The sequence below is a fragment of the Syngnathus leptorhynchus genome, chromosome 9 (genome assembly GCF_054491065.1).
Source record: "Syngnathus leptorhynchus isolate UIUO chromosome 9, UIUO_Slep, whole genome shotgun sequence".
Lineage (NCBI taxonomy): Eukaryota > Metazoa > Chordata > Actinopteri > Syngnathiformes > Syngnathidae > Syngnathus > Syngnathus leptorhynchus.
In genome coordinates this window covers 7,437,816-7,454,452 of record NC_141203.1, presented here as the reverse complement: position 1 = coordinate 7,454,452, position 16,637 = coordinate 7,437,816, and the positions used below count along the sequence as shown (strand labels likewise).

Sequence of the window (16,637 nt, the reverse complement as noted above, 5' to 3'; positions counted from 1 at the left end):
GTGGATGGACAGTATGTTGTGGCTCAAAGGTCCTGCCCTAGAATATTTTTCTTCATTTCTCAAATCGCTTTAACCTTGGTCCCAGCCTGTGTCCTACATTCGCCAATAACGCGTATAAAGTGCAACTAGAAGGTAACGCTGTTGTCTGGCAAACACTCTCCTTAAGTCTTCAAAAGGTGAGTGATTTTTTTGCTTTACTTTATTATGTGTAAAAATTTTACTTTGAATATTACCTGTGCTGGTAAAGGTTTAATAATGTTCACAACTGATTTTGATTATTGTTCTCATTGGTAATAAGGTGTCCATTTTGTTCCAGTCAGCATGCTGGATGTCGTCTTTCTTTACTGAAGAATACGGTGAGTCCATTTTTTTAAAACTTTTTTTAAAAACGGAATTGTAAAATCTCAATGTTCTGAACTCCTGTTTCCATGTCAGTGTTAATTAAGGTGCACGCATACATGGATCAGCAATTGATGTAGCTCAACCTCTCCATAATTGACATCGTGTTCAACTATTTGCATGTGAATCAACAGTGAAGTAGTCGGCTTCATTTAGCCTCCACCCACACAATCAGTGATTTATTCCACATCATTGATTATGTGGTCTATATAACCTGAGGAACTAATACTAAAAAGTAAAACCACTAGGAATTCTCTCGCCACTTGTTTATTAAATACAAACACACTGCAATTGACTTATTTTGCACGTGTGTATAAAATAGTTCATGCAAGTCTTCCCCTGAGGAATGAAGTGGCATTCGGTTTGTCAGAAAAACCTAATCAACTTAACAGTAGTGTTAAATAATATGAACATAATGTGTAAATGCAAAGACTGTCAGTGTACGTGTTCAGAGCTTAGATTTGTCGGTTGTACTGTTGCAAAGCGACTGGTAGAGGTCATTCTTGAGTGAGTAGGCTGAAAGCACGTTCTGAAATTCCTGCAGGGGACAGTAGAGTCCACTGCAACCAGGAATTAGTTGATCCTGGAGAAAAAAACCCCCATTGGATTAATGTGAAGAGCTGAGGGTGGTGTCAGGCGCTCATACCTGGCCGATGTAGGACACTTTGACAAAAGCCTCCTTGGTGCGCCGGTGCTCATGGAGCTCCAGTGTGATGTCTGAAGCGTACGGGGGCCACTTCATGTCATAAATGCCCAGCGCCATCAGGCATGGGATCAATGTGGTGTCATGGGCCGAGTACAAAAACAACTTCCTGTGTGAGAAAGGCATTCACAAAATTCGGTAACCTTTCCAAAACACTGCTGTGAAGAAATGTGATCGTGTAACCTGTTTGGTTCTGATGACGTGCCTTGTAGCTTCTCGTCAATGTTGAGTAAGAGCATATGCAGCAGAGGTCCCACGCACAACTGCAAGTTCTCGCTGTCGGACCGAAAAAAAAAAAAAAATAGCGTGTCATTGTCACGTTGTCCTTGTTGACTCTGATTAAGAGTGATAAGAGTCATTCATTGTTACAATGGCTGACCTCTTGCTGGGTTGATAACAATAAAACATCATCTCCACGGCTCTCTGCTCCACTCTGCTTCTCCACGCGGACAGGGCGGGTGGGCACGGCAGTCCGTGAGTCTGACAATAGGCAGACACATGTACACGTTGTTGCGTGATACACTTAAGTTCACATGACAACCTAATTGTCAGAAAAACGATATTAGTTGCATATTAAAGCATTTTTTTCTGAATGCTAAGGGAGCGTCACCTCTCTGGCGACCATATCGTCCCTGATGAGGATGAAGTCGACATCCGTTTTGTCGCTGATGCCCAGCTTGCTTCGGATGTTCTTCAGGTCAGCCGCTATGTCGGGCAGAAGGGCCACCTCTTTCAAGCGGGGGCTGATGCGCAAACATAGTTCTACTTTTTAACAAAAAAAAATCAACAAGACTAACAACATTCCTATTTTTGTGTCACAGCACAAACCTGCTGAGCATTCTGAGCAGCCGACATCCATGGTAGTTGGGGTACAGAATTTCTGACTGTGCATCTGTGGTTAATATTGGAACTATGTCTATGATAAAAAAAGGGGGGGGTGAAAAAATGTCGACAAAAGAATGATCAATTGCTTTCCTGTGAGCGAGTACCTTTTTGGTTTTGCTGAAAGAGCCCTGCCACCAGGCACCTAGCAGACTCGATCGTCCTTGAAATATTGGTGGAGCGCACACTTCACACGGGAAACACCTGATTAGAATCCACTAACTGCATTTACAAGAATGTCATCTTCCTCCAATTCATACTTACTAGACCTCACTGGGGCAGAAGGTCGTACTGAGGAAGGGAACCTCCTGAATGTATCTTCTCCTCAGTCTCTCGCCCAGCTCGTACAACTGCTCCATGCCCAAAGTGGTCAGCTGACCCGCAAACACGCCGCCCTGACGTGGCCGACAAAGAGAGTAACTTTAAAAGAAACACGATGTTAATGTCCATCAACCGTGGCAAAGAAAGCTACTCACACTAAGCACGCTCTTCCTGTAGCTGTCCTCCAATGGAGATGGAGGTGTGGGCCCCCCATTAAGGTCTGTGACCACATAATTGATGTGTGTGCGGGCCGGAGGCTCCAACAAGGTGGGCACCCATTGTGCCTTTCATAAAAAAAAAAAATCAAAATAATGATATGTGGGACTTATACTGACTCAGTGGGTTGATTGTTAACTATATTTGGTACAATGACCCGGTTGAAGTTTAAATATAAAACAAAGACAATTTCATGTGTAATTACAAATTGCACCCTATAATGACTCTTTTTACGTTCTTCTTTTACCTCCAACACATCAGGTATGGATTTAAGCGGCGTACGAGCCCCGTGTCGAAATAGCACTTGAACCAGTTTGAGCTCGTACTGAGATGCTTTCGAGCCGCCATCCGCGCTCCTCTGCCTCCACCACAACACCGAACCGAAGGCGATGGAGACTGAGCCCAAGATGCCCATTTTAGTCCAAAGTTTCCTCATGGCCGTACTTCTGAAGACATTAACATCAAAGATGAGAATATGCATGTATGAATGACTCCATTTATTCTCAGATATGCCAGTAGATCAGGTTTGGAGTTCCTATATAGTCCCACTGAATTGAGCATGACATGTTTAGCAATGACTTGTTACAATGGCTTTTTGTGACAATTCCCTGGGGTTATACTATTTGGCCCCTCCTTTGTGTAGATAGTAAAAACCGTCACTCATAAGATCTCAAATTCGACCAAGCTTGTGTTTTACATAGTGTAATAAGTTATTAATTCATATTTACAGGGACTGGTATTAAGACCAGATAGGCAACAAAAAGTGGGTTCTTGGTTTACGACGGTCTGGACTTAGTGTTTTTCTATATAGTTTTGGCCTTGAATTTGTTTTCCCATACACCAATTTACATTAACTACTACGGTAGCTACTTAGTTACTTACCTACGTCCAAACTCAGGTTAAGAGAAAGAGAAGGCCCAGTGTAATATCATGAAGGGAAAGGAGGCGTTTGACTTGCTGCGTGTTTGTGTTCTTATTATTTAACCATCTGTCACAACTTACCATTACTGCAATATACGTTAGCTTTTTAGGTCAAGGGATGACCTAACCACCCCTTGACGTTTAACGTTTAATATGACAGCTCAACTACAAGGCAGTAGTTGGTTGCCACTTGCCAGCATTTCATGTAGTAGAAAATCGTCAGTTTTGTTACCCGATCGGTTCGTTGTTAGCAGGGCAATTAACAAGATAGATGATGCTAGCCCCAGCGCTTTGCAGCCATGTAAAACTAAAAAGTCAGACGAGGGGCATAAAAAGCAGATTCATTTTACTTGCCAAATCGTCTACTTACTCGAGAAGTCGGAGCAAAAACGAAGATCTTCGCAAGAAGTCACTCAAGCTGCCGGTTGTGATTAGGAAACATGCTGGGGAACGTTGAGTAAAAGTACCGGTAGGTGGCAGGTCGAAAACTTCATTTCCCATCAGGCCTGTGTTGCGTTCACTGCTAGCTGTCATCTTGTCCTTCTCTCACGCATTACGCCTTTTCGTTATAGTGTTCCAGATGAATTGATTGAGCGATATGCAATGACGGACATAACAGTGGTAAAGTATTTTATTACTGTTGTAATAACCTTGATTGACACCGTGTGTCATGTTCAACGACATAGCAATAAGATAATGTGACGACACGTCCACTCCATGCCAAGCAAGTCCTTTGTTAATCACAAAAGTTAACAATAAGTAGTATTCGTACAATTTATGTTTTCGCTTTAACGAAAACACCTAGTTGATAAAGAAAAAAAATGAACTTGCGGTTGACACATTTTTGATGAAGTTTAGATCACTGTTTAACATTGAACGCACCATTTCTTTTCTTCTTTATAGGATTTTACAGGGAGTGCGTTCCGGCTTTTGTCTGCCCTCTATTGGTCAGTAGAAACATTACACACAGTACGAAGTAATCAAACTTGATCATTTATTGAGAAAAAACTGCAGTGAATTGATATATATGTAATAAAATGAATATGGATATACAGATGGATGAATGGATTATTGCTGTAATACTTTAAAACCTAAAATTATATTGAAATATTAGTCTGAAAAAGCTAATGAATTGATCATTTTGTCCAAGTATACTGCATAATATTGCAAAATATGAACAAAGGAAATAAAAATCACTTGTGAACATTTAAAAAAATGCATAGAGACGTACGTATTCTCAACACATAAAACAGAGACAATGGGTAAACGTAATGAGTGCAATCTTGCCACCTAGTGGCCATATATAAAATAGCAGGCGTCCGCGTGGGGCCTCTGAAAGGGACTTTTCACGTGAACATTTTCATACAGGTTTCGAACAGGTGATTTTTCATATATGAACATATGAAGCAATACATCACATGACTCTCATTAAGGCATACCATAAAAATACAGTAGAGAAGTCCTTGGAGTGCCTACTCGACCATCAAGTGCAAAATGAAACAACAAAGTCAATTCTTTGTTTCTGTAAATGTGACCGTGGGCGAGCTGTTCAGCACTTCTGCCCGACTGTTGTGTAAATTTACACAAGAACTTCCTGGGAAGAAATAGTCTACCGTAGCGCTCCCTGCCCACTATAAAAACTATTCAAGTGCAAACGTCAAGAGTCTGTTGTGTTACCCCCGCATGTCTATAGTTCAAAGTGGTTCCTGAGGGTCTAGTGTTTAAATGGCCAGGTCGTCATGTCTTACTCGCCCACTGCTCCCGCTCGTCTTACTCAGACGACGTTTGTCCCCAGTGTACAATGCGGGCATAGGGTGGCAGTTATTGGAAAGCCCCTGGGGCGGCGGTGTCCCCTGGTATCTCTGAAGAAAGTCCTCATGGTCCTCCAAGTTGTCCCTGCTGTGGTGACGCTCGGCCGCCATATTGGCCGAGTTCTGCTGCAGCGCCATCCTGTTGCTGAAGGGAACGGGCGCCATGGAGGTCAGGGAGTTGACGCAGCGGCTAAAGTCGGGAGGCGGAGTGCGTGGGGCGACCGGGCCGTCAGGCTCCAGCGCCATTGCCGTCACGGCAGGCAGGGTGCGGCGCGCGGCCTTACGCTGAAGGCAGGCTCTCAGGCTCTTCCAGCCCAGGTAGTAGAGCTCGAGCACGGACAGCGCCAGGGACACGGCGGCCACCACCAGCATGAAGACGATGAAGATGTTCTTCTCTGTGGGCCGCGACATGTAGCAGTTGACCGGATTCGGGCAGGGCGACGCCGTGCACAGGTACAGTGCCTTGAGGAACACTCCGTAGATCATGTACTGTATGGTGACGAAGATGACCTCCATGGCGCTGCGGATGAGGATGCTGAGGATGTACGTGTGGAGGAGCGGACCCCTGAGGCGCAGCCGGCTCCGCCCGTCCGCCCCCGCCTCCATCACGGTCTCCTTCTGCTGCAGGTACTCCTTCTCACCCTCCATCTCTTCCTCGCCCTCCTGCGATCTGGCCTCCTTCTCCTCCTGCTCCCGCCGCCTACGCTTCTCCTCGGCTCGCACCGTGTGCACGGCGTGGCCCATGTAGATGAGCGACGGCGTGGACACGAAAACGATCTGCAGCACCCAGTAGCGGATGTGTGCGATGGGAAAAGCGCGGTCGTAGCAGACATTGGTGCAGCCGGGCTGCTGCGTGTCACACAGGAAGTCGCTCTGCTCGTCGCCCCACGACGACTCGGCCGCCGTGCCCAGCACCAGGATGCGGAAGATGAAGAGCACGGTGAGCCACACCTTGCCCACCGACGTGGAGTGCTCCTGGACCTCCTCCAGGACGTTCCCCAAGAAGCTCCAGTCTCCCATTGCGGCTTACGGGCGCCAAGAGCACACCTGACAGGGAAAATAAGATGGAGCATTTGAATGATTCCCAAGACCAAGAGTTTTAACGGACCAGAGTAGATATTTCTGGTTATGTGTGTGTATGTTTGTGTGTGTGTGAGTGAGAGTGTGAGTGTATGTTGATCATCTCCCATAAAAATAGCCACTCTGCCTGTGAATGGCTTGCTGACTGGACACTGTGGCACGAAAACCATTTTTCCCATCCCCACTCCTAGTGGGAGAGGAAGTTCTTGAATCGAGCTAAAGTTCACAAAGTGCTTGTTTTCAAAACAAATACAGAACCATACATTTACTGCTGTGCCATGTCTTATTCCAGCATTTGCACGAGTGACCGACACGAGCGGATAAAATGCCGCCAGTGGGCAGGTCGAACGTCAAAGAGTTTGTCCTTTGAATAGCACGTGGATGTGGATGTGGCCTCCAGCAGGCATCCGTTCCGTTACCGCAGCTTCTATCTCCTCCATCCCAAAATCGTCCTCAACGCTCCCATGTGGATCTCCCTTTGAGTGCTTTTTCCGCTCCAGCGTTAGCGTGCTCTTGGCTCGGACCCAAACATGGCGCCTGCGAGCTGGCAATGACCCTATAAGGCAGCTTTGTGGATGACCCCCATCTTTAGGATGTTGGCTGCTCACCTCTCACTCACGCATACATGCCAACAGATAAGAGACGTTTACATGCATCTGAAGCTATTACTCGACTTGGGAAAGTTGGAGAAAACATCCCAATGGCAGCAAACGTATGGTAAAAAAAAAGCCGTCGCTTACCGTTCCTCCTCTTTGTGAGCCCTCACTTTCCATTTCTAGCAGTCCACTGTTTATTCCACCCTACAAGGCTTTGATGGAGGCAGCTGACCACGCTGACTCTGCTTATGTGTGTGAGAGAGAGAAGGTCTAAATGACCATGACCATGTGGCCACCCGTCCCTCCCTCCCTCCACTCTCCATCAGGCTTATATATGGCAATTGTCAAGTGTTGGGCTTTCCATTGCAACATCACTGACAGAGGAGGAGTAGGGGCACGCGTGTAGAAAAAAAACAAGTCAATGAAAGTTACTTGAGATTAACGATTTGATAATTATAGGAAACAAATAAGACTTGAAAGGTCAGTGATCCCATGGCAGCTGTACAATGGTCAGCTGTGTGGCCCGCTAGACTTTTAACAAACAATACATGGAATAGTAAAGTAAGGTTTGCCAATATTTTAGTCAGAGAAGACTCATCTAATTGAATTTTTTTTTTTTTTTTGTATTCGTGTCCACAATGCTGGAGCGTCGCTACGGCGGCTTGCATCAAGCTGATGAGCTTTACTGGAAGTGAATCACAAAGAAATCCTGAGTCTGAGGAAGGGAGTGAGAGTCCGCACGACACAATAGCAGGAGGTTGAACATGGAACACGCCATGCATGCTCCTATCAAACAACCACCGGACTTTGTTCTTTTTTGACTTTCTAACAATACACATCATCGACCAACAATTTGAAATGGATTTATCGATGGAACAACCCTTCTCATTTTAATAACAGTCCTACTCAGAGAAATATGTTTTTACACTTATGATGTGGGGAAAATGCCTTCATTTAATGGGATTATAGTAGGGCAAAGGTTTACAGGATAATATTTTTGTCACGGGAGTTAGCTTTTAAATGATTTCGCAAACATTTCTGAGGGTATGAGAAAAATGGTTTCAGTCACGAGAAAAAAGTTTTGATTTTACAAGGATGATCTTATAAATTAGTATGACACCACTAAAGGCGCAGAAAAATTGTAATTTTCTGATCAAATAGTGCCCTCACGTGGTCTTCTTTGAACATTAAATAAGTTGAGTGAATGAACAGCGCCTCTGCTGGTTGCCACAATTTTTGCCTTCCACACAATAGACAAATAATCTAGTAATCGATTAGCGTTATTTTTTTGCCATCTTCTCATTTCCCCCAATACAAAAAGGAATCATTAAGAGAAATTCCATCCGATTTCCATCTCAGTTCTCCCTTCTATGTTTTGCATTAATAAGCAGCGATTCATTACTGAGCGTCGAGTCTGTGCAGCATCACCCCTGTCACGTCTATTTACAATGTGCCTTGGCAGGCTAATGGAGACATAATGGACGACGGGCACTGATACTCTGGGGTGGGAGTAATGCCACCTTCAAGTGGCACAAACAGAGACGATGGACGGGACCACACGTTTTTTCCACTCGGCTGCTCTCTCTGCGGCCTTACAGGGAAGTGACACACTTTGGGGGGGGGGGGGGGGGGGGGGCAGTGTTGATGCTGCAAATATGCAACATGTTTGGATTGCTTGCGCACGAGATGGGAGCTGTACGGGTTTTGGGAGTTACACGCTGTCGCTTGCTTGATTGATTTGCTTTTACTTGTTTTGTGCTACGAGACATAAATTAGGAGGAAACTTCAGATACAGCTTTAGTGACAAGAGAAAATAAAAACTGTTAACATTTTATAATTTCGCTTACACATATTGTCCCCTCCCTCCCCATAATTGTTGTAATGTGATTTCTGACAAACTGACAAATTAGTAAGTTAACAACTATAAATCAAGTACATTTCATATTAATTTGAAGGATTACCCTTTAATTGAGTGTGACCTTAACCTTTGAGACCAAAACCTTGTTTTACTGTATAATAAATAAGGGTGCACAAACTGCAAAGTAATGTAAAATATTGGGATACATATCTTCTCAAAGGCCATGTATCAAGACATACATGTATTACGATGCATATCGTGACCCTGTATGTGATCCGCATTGTATCGTACGGTTGTTGGCAATACCCACCACTGATAATGAATCTGATATAGTTTATTGTAAGAAATAGATTCATCTATGACTTGTGTTTAAAAATACACGTGAAGTGAATGTTAGGGGGAAAATATCGCGTATTAAATTGCAATCAGGCGGATGTGGGTTCTATTGGCTGTCCTTATAAACATTCAGGCATCAGTGGAGATGTCATTTGTACATTTTTTTGGGGCCTCTTGTTTAAAAGAACATGTACAGGAACACTGCGATGTGCACTGAGGACAATTGTGTTATGACTTCATGATGAGTGAGAAAAGCTGATTTATTTCCTGCGTTATTTGACAATCTCTAGAGGGAGCCATGAAGTCAAATGGTGCAAAGTACAAGTGGATGGCAGTCATGCAGTAGCCAGCACCTTAGATGGGAAAAAGCTCATGTCGGCTATACAATGCTGTATTTCACATTTATCTAAGGCGTCATGTACATGAAAGACGTGCTTTAAACAGGCACGCCTTCAGGCCGGGTTATTCTAGCCTTGTTTATTTTCGGAACTTTCCATACTTTTGTAGTTGTTCAATGTCGTGTCAATCCGGTTGTAAAATATGAAGCTGGCAGCTGCCTGTTGCAGCCTCTGAATAGACAATTCAAACATTTACATTTGTGTTGCGGCTCGAAAATGAAATATGTCAGTAGTGTTGTGACAACGCCGCAACTCCTTTGTGTTGATACTTTGAGATGCAATGCGCTAAGCCATACACGTGCATGCAATTGAGTGGAGATTTTTTGGATGGATACATTGTGGCTGCACACAAATGGGCAATGAAAAAGGCAGTTTTATTGTATTTTAGAAACCCCACTAACATGCAGTTTTGTTTTCATGTAAAAGACATTAAGCTATGGGAGAAAAAAATCAAATATGTTTTAGGATTTATAATGGTAAAGTCATTTTGGTATTGAAAGCTATGTAAGAATATTTTTTTCTTACAAAATAATACCTTTGAATTACAAAAAACGTCAAAAATAGAAATACTGGTAACAGTAAAATGAACTGATTTTCAAAATGCTTCACAATGTGTCTTAATATTTTTGACTAAATATATGACAATGACCCAAATTTCTTTTTGATTAAATTTGTAAATATAGATTTTTTGAGTAACTTAATAATTTTAAAAAAAAGTGCTTTTAGGGGGTTGTAACAAAGAGCATTATTTTGAGTAATTTCTCTGGGGGGCGGGGGGACTGATTTGTTATCTGAGTAAATTACGTTGGAAGCATGGTGTGGGGGTGGCACCATTGTTTATCTACACGCCGCCTATTATTAACCTTTGACGCGTGCCGGGAGTAATTTCCAGTGTGTACACTTTGCAGCTGTTTAGCAGCTCGGCCGCAGGGGCAGCGGCCATATTTCAGCCAGCAGTACCAAGACGGCCGTTCTCGATGAGTGTGTTTAAGTTCAGCTGCCCGGTGGCGCCGTCACTTAGGCGTTGCCTATTGAGCTACAAAGCACCCCCACCACTCCTGGCTGCACTGAGTCACCTGTTGGCATCACACGCGCGGCCCTCGGCGTCCGTGTATCAGTGTGGCCCCGCTTCCTTACATGGCTGCCTGTACACACACCACAACAATCTCCTGATGAGATATTGGTTAGCTGTGTACGGCGGCTCAGAGGTGTTGGACCTTATTTGGTGACTTGAAGGAATATTCGATCTGGATTCATCACTGTGGCAATGAGTCAAGATATGATGACACAGTTGCTACCTTGATTTAGGAATGTCCCAGCTTGTGATTTTTCGGCGCTGGTCGGAGTAAAAAAAAAATGGATAAATGGGGAGCGCATGTGCTTTTAGTCTTTTATTGAAGGGGACCAAAAAAAAAAAAAATCTAATTGAAAATCAAGTTAGAGCCAATTGTCCTTTAAATGAAAGTACTAATTTTCATTTATTTAAAAAAAAAATAGGATTCAAAATTATTGAAAATCTAAAAAAATATTTTAAAAAAAGTTTGGAAAGTGTTAAAATGTATCCAAACTTACCTCGCTGGTGCTTGGGGCGGGATAATCTGTCACAACTGTGTGTCATTAGACAAGAGCTTGACAAAACCAACTTTATACAATTGATTAAATTTTGATTTTAGCTTATCTTGATCCTAAAACCTTTATGATCAAAGAAAACATCATGTTGGGTGTGCAAGTTATTGACGCTGTAAAAGTACCCTGAATGCACCTTCTATCAATAACCAGCTTCACTTTTATATCCCAGTAAAAGTAACATGTAACTGTCATCCTTAAATTCAGTTAGTTTGGATGTTGCACAGTCAATTAATTAATTTAAACAGGTTCACATGCACATGAGAAGGTTTAGAAAGAGTACATCGTGGAGTTATTTGCAAAATAAATCACTCAAAGTTCAAATTCAATTCATTGATTAATTCATAATTCATAATTTGTGCAAAGACCACTTCAACCAATCATACACCTGAGAGAAACTGACTCGCACCAAATAAAATCAGGCTTGTATCAGAAAACATAGAAAGAAATATTTTCTGACCAAATTCACAAATGTGATGACGTTTTGGAATAAAACAAGTGCTCCATTGTAAAAGTGTCACGCTGGAGTCAGTACTGATGCTTAAAATGATTCACTTTCGCTAGTTTATCATGTCTTAAATTTCATCGAGGCTATTCTAAAAGTAGATTTAAACTTAATAACAAATCTGACAACTTTCCTTGAACGCTCTTTTAGTCGCACCTGTTGGTCTTACCTGCTGTCTGTCGTCTTATTCCCAGGAATGGCAGCCACTTTCTTCTTCTTCTTCTTCTTGTGCTTTTGTCGTCTCTGCACCAAAGTCTTCTCCCTCACAGGGGGTATAAGAAGTAAAAGCATGGAGCGGGGCATCACACCCACTCGCCTAGTGGCCACCCTAAGGCCCACCCTCTCTTCTTTGCTTCTCTCCTCCTCTTCCTCCAGCCTTAACAACCCCGTTTGCCACGGCACCCTTTTCTCCTTACATCCCTGGTGCTCTATTTTCTGCTGGGAAGCATTCTGCCGGCAGCAGAAAAGGGAAGTGGGATTGTTTTCTGGGATTAATGGCAATTCCGCTTCCACGGTGGCCTTCAACAGTAGACGTGCACAAGAACCTCTTGAAATTTATACCTCTCAAAAAGGAGTCTGTATTTTTAAGGCGTCTTCCAAAATGATTCGTCAACCCTGACCGTATATAATGAGAACAAGGTCTCTTGACTTTTGTGAGTTTCAACGTAAATTTTGTGTTGTGTACTGAGAAAAGAAATTACGGTACACTCTGGCCTTCCAGGCATCACGTAACTTGTGCAACAATGCCCTGTTTGAGAGGAAGTCGAAGTTGGAAGACATTCTAAAAAAAATTACTCATGGAATTTGGACTCTTTACGTCTCAACTGGTTTACGCATAAAAATGGCATGACATCCAGACACTTATTGGAATTGTGACGCAAAGACGGATACATACAGAATGTGTTGCGTGGAAAAGAAATAGTTCCTTCCTAGGTGACAAAAAAGCCAAAGAAGAAAAATTATATACTTGTGGACATAATCCGTCATTTTTCATGTTAGTTTTGTAGCCTGGTTTCTTAAGTAGCGTCCTACCCTTGATGAGTATTTTGTTAATTCGTGAGAACGGCATGTTCCATGATCAAAAGTCACTTATGTAAGTTTGATGACATAGGAGATAACAATTTTTTTCCATGTATTAATAGTGATAGAAAGTAAATAAAAATGGGGAGGGGTCTTATGATAACCCCTGGTTGGGAAGCAGCTGTGAAACTTAAGGCATGTGTCATCAAATATAGTTTTATTTATCCAAAAGAAACAAGTCCCTTTTTGCCTTGAAGACATTGTACTCTTTTAGAGAAGCTTCATTTGGTTTGGTTGGGAGGGGTAGAAAATGTGACACTTCACACTAATAATCAGTCACTATTCTTAGACTCTGGAACAAATTATTTCAAACTGTCATGATCCTAAAACCTGAACGAGAGCTACAATTTGATGGAACAAGTCCCCAATGCCAGGATGCATTAGCGTAAACCCCCTCGACCCCCAACTCGTCCCCCGGCTCGCTGTTCCGCCTGACACGCGTCCGAGGCGGGCCTGAGTTTGACGGACATGTGTTCCTAAACATGCCCCCTAAAGGAAAGCCTGAGAGAGGTCCAAAGCAGGAACATAAAAATGGGTTGCAAAGCTCAAGGTTGTTTGAAAAGGCTTTTTTTAGGCTCACGAACAGCCTAAATTCTTTCTGGCCAACTCTGAATTCCCCAAATGTTCTCTTGTCAGAGTGAAAATACAAACTGAATATTGTGGAGTCTACCAAGTAGTGGTTGATCAACAACCTCTTTCTTGTGAAAATGAAAAGTTACTGTCATCAACAACTACTGTAGTGTTTCACGCAATCCCTCATCCCATAAACACATGGTCGGATTTCTTCCTTTCAGTCGACTCACCCACTAGTCACAAATCACATTTAAAGGCCTTCATGATCCCTTAGATAAATGGATCTTAACAAACTCTTGGAACACTCAACAGGTTGGAATTTTATTCAAGCCTAACCATCATAATCTTCTTATTCTTCAATTTGGACTTAACCACCTTAACTTTAACTTCTCTCCAACCTGCCATTAACCCCAACTCCCAATTGTAACCGAGCTAACCTTAACCCTAAACATCCGAACCCGTTGCGGTCAATCTTGTAAGCAACCCATCTAAATAGGACCGATAGCAACAATGAAAGCCTTTCCCAACAATAGGCCTACTCCACCCAGTCTGTGACAGTATTTCTATGAGTTCGAAAGAACCGGGGACTATTCCCTTGGTAGCGCGCGCATGCCCATGTCTGCCAGTATTGTTCTCATGGACATCATCATAACCGACAGTTGGGTTATTATTACGCTGTCGCTGACAGGCCGGGCGAAGCACGAGAATGGCTCTGGTCAATGTCAGTAAATGAGCATCGGAGCTACTTGTCTCATAATAGAGTAATATTTTAGACTCCTCATTCCTGCTCTGCAATCCATGCGTTCCATGCAGCGCTCATTGCGGATCAATGCTATTCTTACTGGCTGAACTCTGAACTCGTTGGATGACTGGAATGTCCCACTGGCGGGAAGGGGGATGAGGTTAGAGATACATAGATGAGTCACACATGCTTATCAATGGATGGTCACTCATAAGATTTTGCTTTTAGTTGCTGTATCAACATCAACAACATATCGCAATATTTAATTCCATTGTATGTGGCATTTTTGCCTACTTACTCAGGACCTTCTTAGTGCCACCCGCTGGATTGGAGGGGTAGTGCACTTACCTCTGCTCTTGTTCCTTGCGTCATTTGGTCTGATTTCTATGAAAGCAGATTTTTGGGTTTATACAATTGTATTAAAACAATTTAGTATTGGAAACATTTGAATTTCAACATCCTGCTTAACCAGTATGAAATGGATAATTGACACAAATCAATTAGCGCTGAGACAAAGTGCTGGTATAGATGGAAATGGAAAAACATTGTTTACTGCCCTCCCCCATCAGCTGACGTTGATTAGATGTGTAGCCCAAACTCTGCCTTTAGGTCCAAATGCTTACAGTCTAGACCAAGTTGTGGTAAAGTTTGTTCCGCTAATCTCCAGCATCAGCAATGCTTTAATTAAAATCCTTTGCGTCTGTTTTCGTTCCAAAAACTGGCGCTGACCTTTCTGTCGACTAACGAATTAACCCAATGAAAGGCAACACAACCTCGAAACCCAATTGCCGGTTCCTCTCCCACCCTCAGAAGGAACACAGTTATCAAGATGTGAATTGAGTTGGGAGGAAGTAGACCCTCTTAATGCCACTTCCAGCCCCTAGACCCCTTCTCATCGCCCTCCCGCCCCTTGTCATGTCACCAGTGCGTACTTCCAGCATCCCTGCGAACAGCCATGAAGAAAAAAAAAAAAAAAAAAGGCCTAACAAACACAGGAAGAAGGATATCTACAACAAGCCTTCACCCAAGACAAGCAACATGTTTGTGTGTGTGTGTGTGTGTGTGTGTGAACTGATTGGCTTTTGTCACTTTATGTGTGTGTGTGTGGGGGCGGTCATGTACACACCTTACATCCCTAAAAACAAACAACAAATGAAAGTTTCACATTGTTCTCGGCTCACAGGGCAGCCGCTCACAAGAAGAGGTCGACATTATAGGCCAGTGGTAGACAAACTGTCGTGTCCCTCTAAGGGGACGAGTAACACGAAAGAAGAGATATTGCATTTTCTTATCATCCCTGCATCCATCTGTTCTCTGGGTCAGGTGAATATGTGGAAATAAACTCTTGGAAAAATTGAAAAATACTCAAAAGTCAATTATGTGGTCTAGCACTTGGGGCATCCAACCATATTTCGGAGCGAGAGGGCAGTGCCCTCCTGGCACCCCCTCTAGCGCCGCCACTGGCTGAAGGATAGCCGACTGATGAGAACAGGTGGAAACAAAAACCTAACAAGTAAGACAAGACCATGAGCATTGAACAAAACAAACAACGAAAACACTCGACTTACCACCATCGATATTATGAAGCCTATTTCAAAGCTGATGCATTAAAAAGCATGAATGACTCTTAGCATATTCCCAGTCTAATAAATGGTCGCTATGTAAATGTTTTATGACTTCCTTCACGCTCAGGCTATTGTTCATTGGAGGAAACAGCATTCATCTGAACACACTCACTGCTCTCTGTGAGTATGAAGTGAGCGCGGCCACGGTCGTGGTGGTGGTGGTCGCCGTCGTGCGTTCTGACTGCTCCACGCCTTGATAACATTGTCTCAGACGGCTAGCCGACCGAGGGAACCCGACGGCGTGAAATCCTGACACACACAGGGTGTTACCCTCTTCTGTAATCTTTCTCAAGCCCCTTCTACTGCACTTCCTGATTGTGCTGACACTTGGACTGTACTCAGTATCAAGGTCTCCATTGCGGTGCATTTTATCAGCCACCTTATTTCCTTTTAGATATATCTGTCAAAAAAATCTCACGGAATTCTATTTGCATTTTGGGTTCATTTTAAAGCAATTAAATAATTTTCATTTATTTTAATGGTAATATCAGAAAAGTTCATCCTTTCGCATCCAGACTGCAAATGAGGCATATTCCCTATCCCATTTTTTTTTTCAGGGCGTATTTCGGTGGAGAGAAGGCTGCACTCTAGGCTCTTAAACATCCAATCACAAATAGCACCTACTTCCTCTCTTCCTTGTTCTGACCTCCACCCAGCCCTTCACCATTGTGCCACCCTACGTAGACCCACTGTGAGAGGAAGTTGTCCTTCCACTTCCTGCATGCGTCAAGGAGAATAATTCGTGCTTGCTCCTAAAGCCTTGCTGTCACTGTGCAAGAGATGCGGCGCTAAAGCCATGTTTAATTGGGTCATCGTTTGATTGAAAAATTCCCAGATGTCTCTTGGGGGCAAACACATTTATTTTCAGTTTGTTTGTCAACTCTAGCATCAATTCGCATCAGTTTGTTAAATTAGGCTCGTGAGTGACTGCTTTCATTTTTTTTTCTCATGATTGTTGATATTGT

The 16,637-nt window shown here is 43.1% G+C and overlaps 2 protein-coding genes across 3 annotated transcripts; both read right to left on the bottom strand.

The window, feature by feature from the left end:
* Positions 1 to 55: 55 nt before the first annotated feature.
* acp6 (acid phosphatase 6, lysophosphatidic) lies at positions 56 to 3,999 on the bottom strand. 2 transcript variants are annotated; one of them, XM_085919836.1, is made up of 11 exons: positions 3,813 to 3,999; positions 2,769 to 2,967; positions 2,461 to 2,589; positions 2,249 to 2,379; positions 2,092 to 2,171; positions 1,931 to 2,018; positions 1,713 to 1,845; positions 1,482 to 1,582; positions 1,286 to 1,378; positions 1,046 to 1,211; positions 56 to 982 (listed from the first exon to the last, which is right to left on the bottom strand). In XM_085919836.1, exons 1-11 carry the CDS (start codon positions 3,974 to 3,976, stop codon positions 848 to 850), a joined length of 1,419 nt encoding a protein of 472 aa, XP_085775962.1. In that variant the 5' UTR covers positions 3,977 to 3,999; the 3' UTR covers positions 56 to 847. The 2 variants fall into 2 exon arrangements, with proteins under 2 accessions (XP_085775962.1, XP_085775964.1); XM_085919838.1 differs by lacking the exon at positions 3,813 to 3,999 and adding an exon at positions 3,404 to 3,629.
* Positions 4,000 to 4,512: 513 nt separating this feature from the next.
* On the bottom strand, positions 4,513 to 11,845 carry gja5a (gap junction protein, alpha 5a). The gene is made up of 2 exons (XM_085919839.1): positions 11,822 to 11,845; positions 4,513 to 6,300 (listed from the first exon to the last, which is right to left on the bottom strand). Exon 2 carries the CDS (start codon positions 6,271 to 6,273, stop codon positions 5,164 to 5,166), a length of 1,110 nt encoding a protein of 369 aa, XP_085775965.1. The 5' UTR covers positions 6,274 to 6,300; positions 11,822 to 11,845; the 3' UTR covers positions 4,513 to 5,163.
* Positions 11,846 to 16,637: the final 4,792 nt, after the last annotated feature.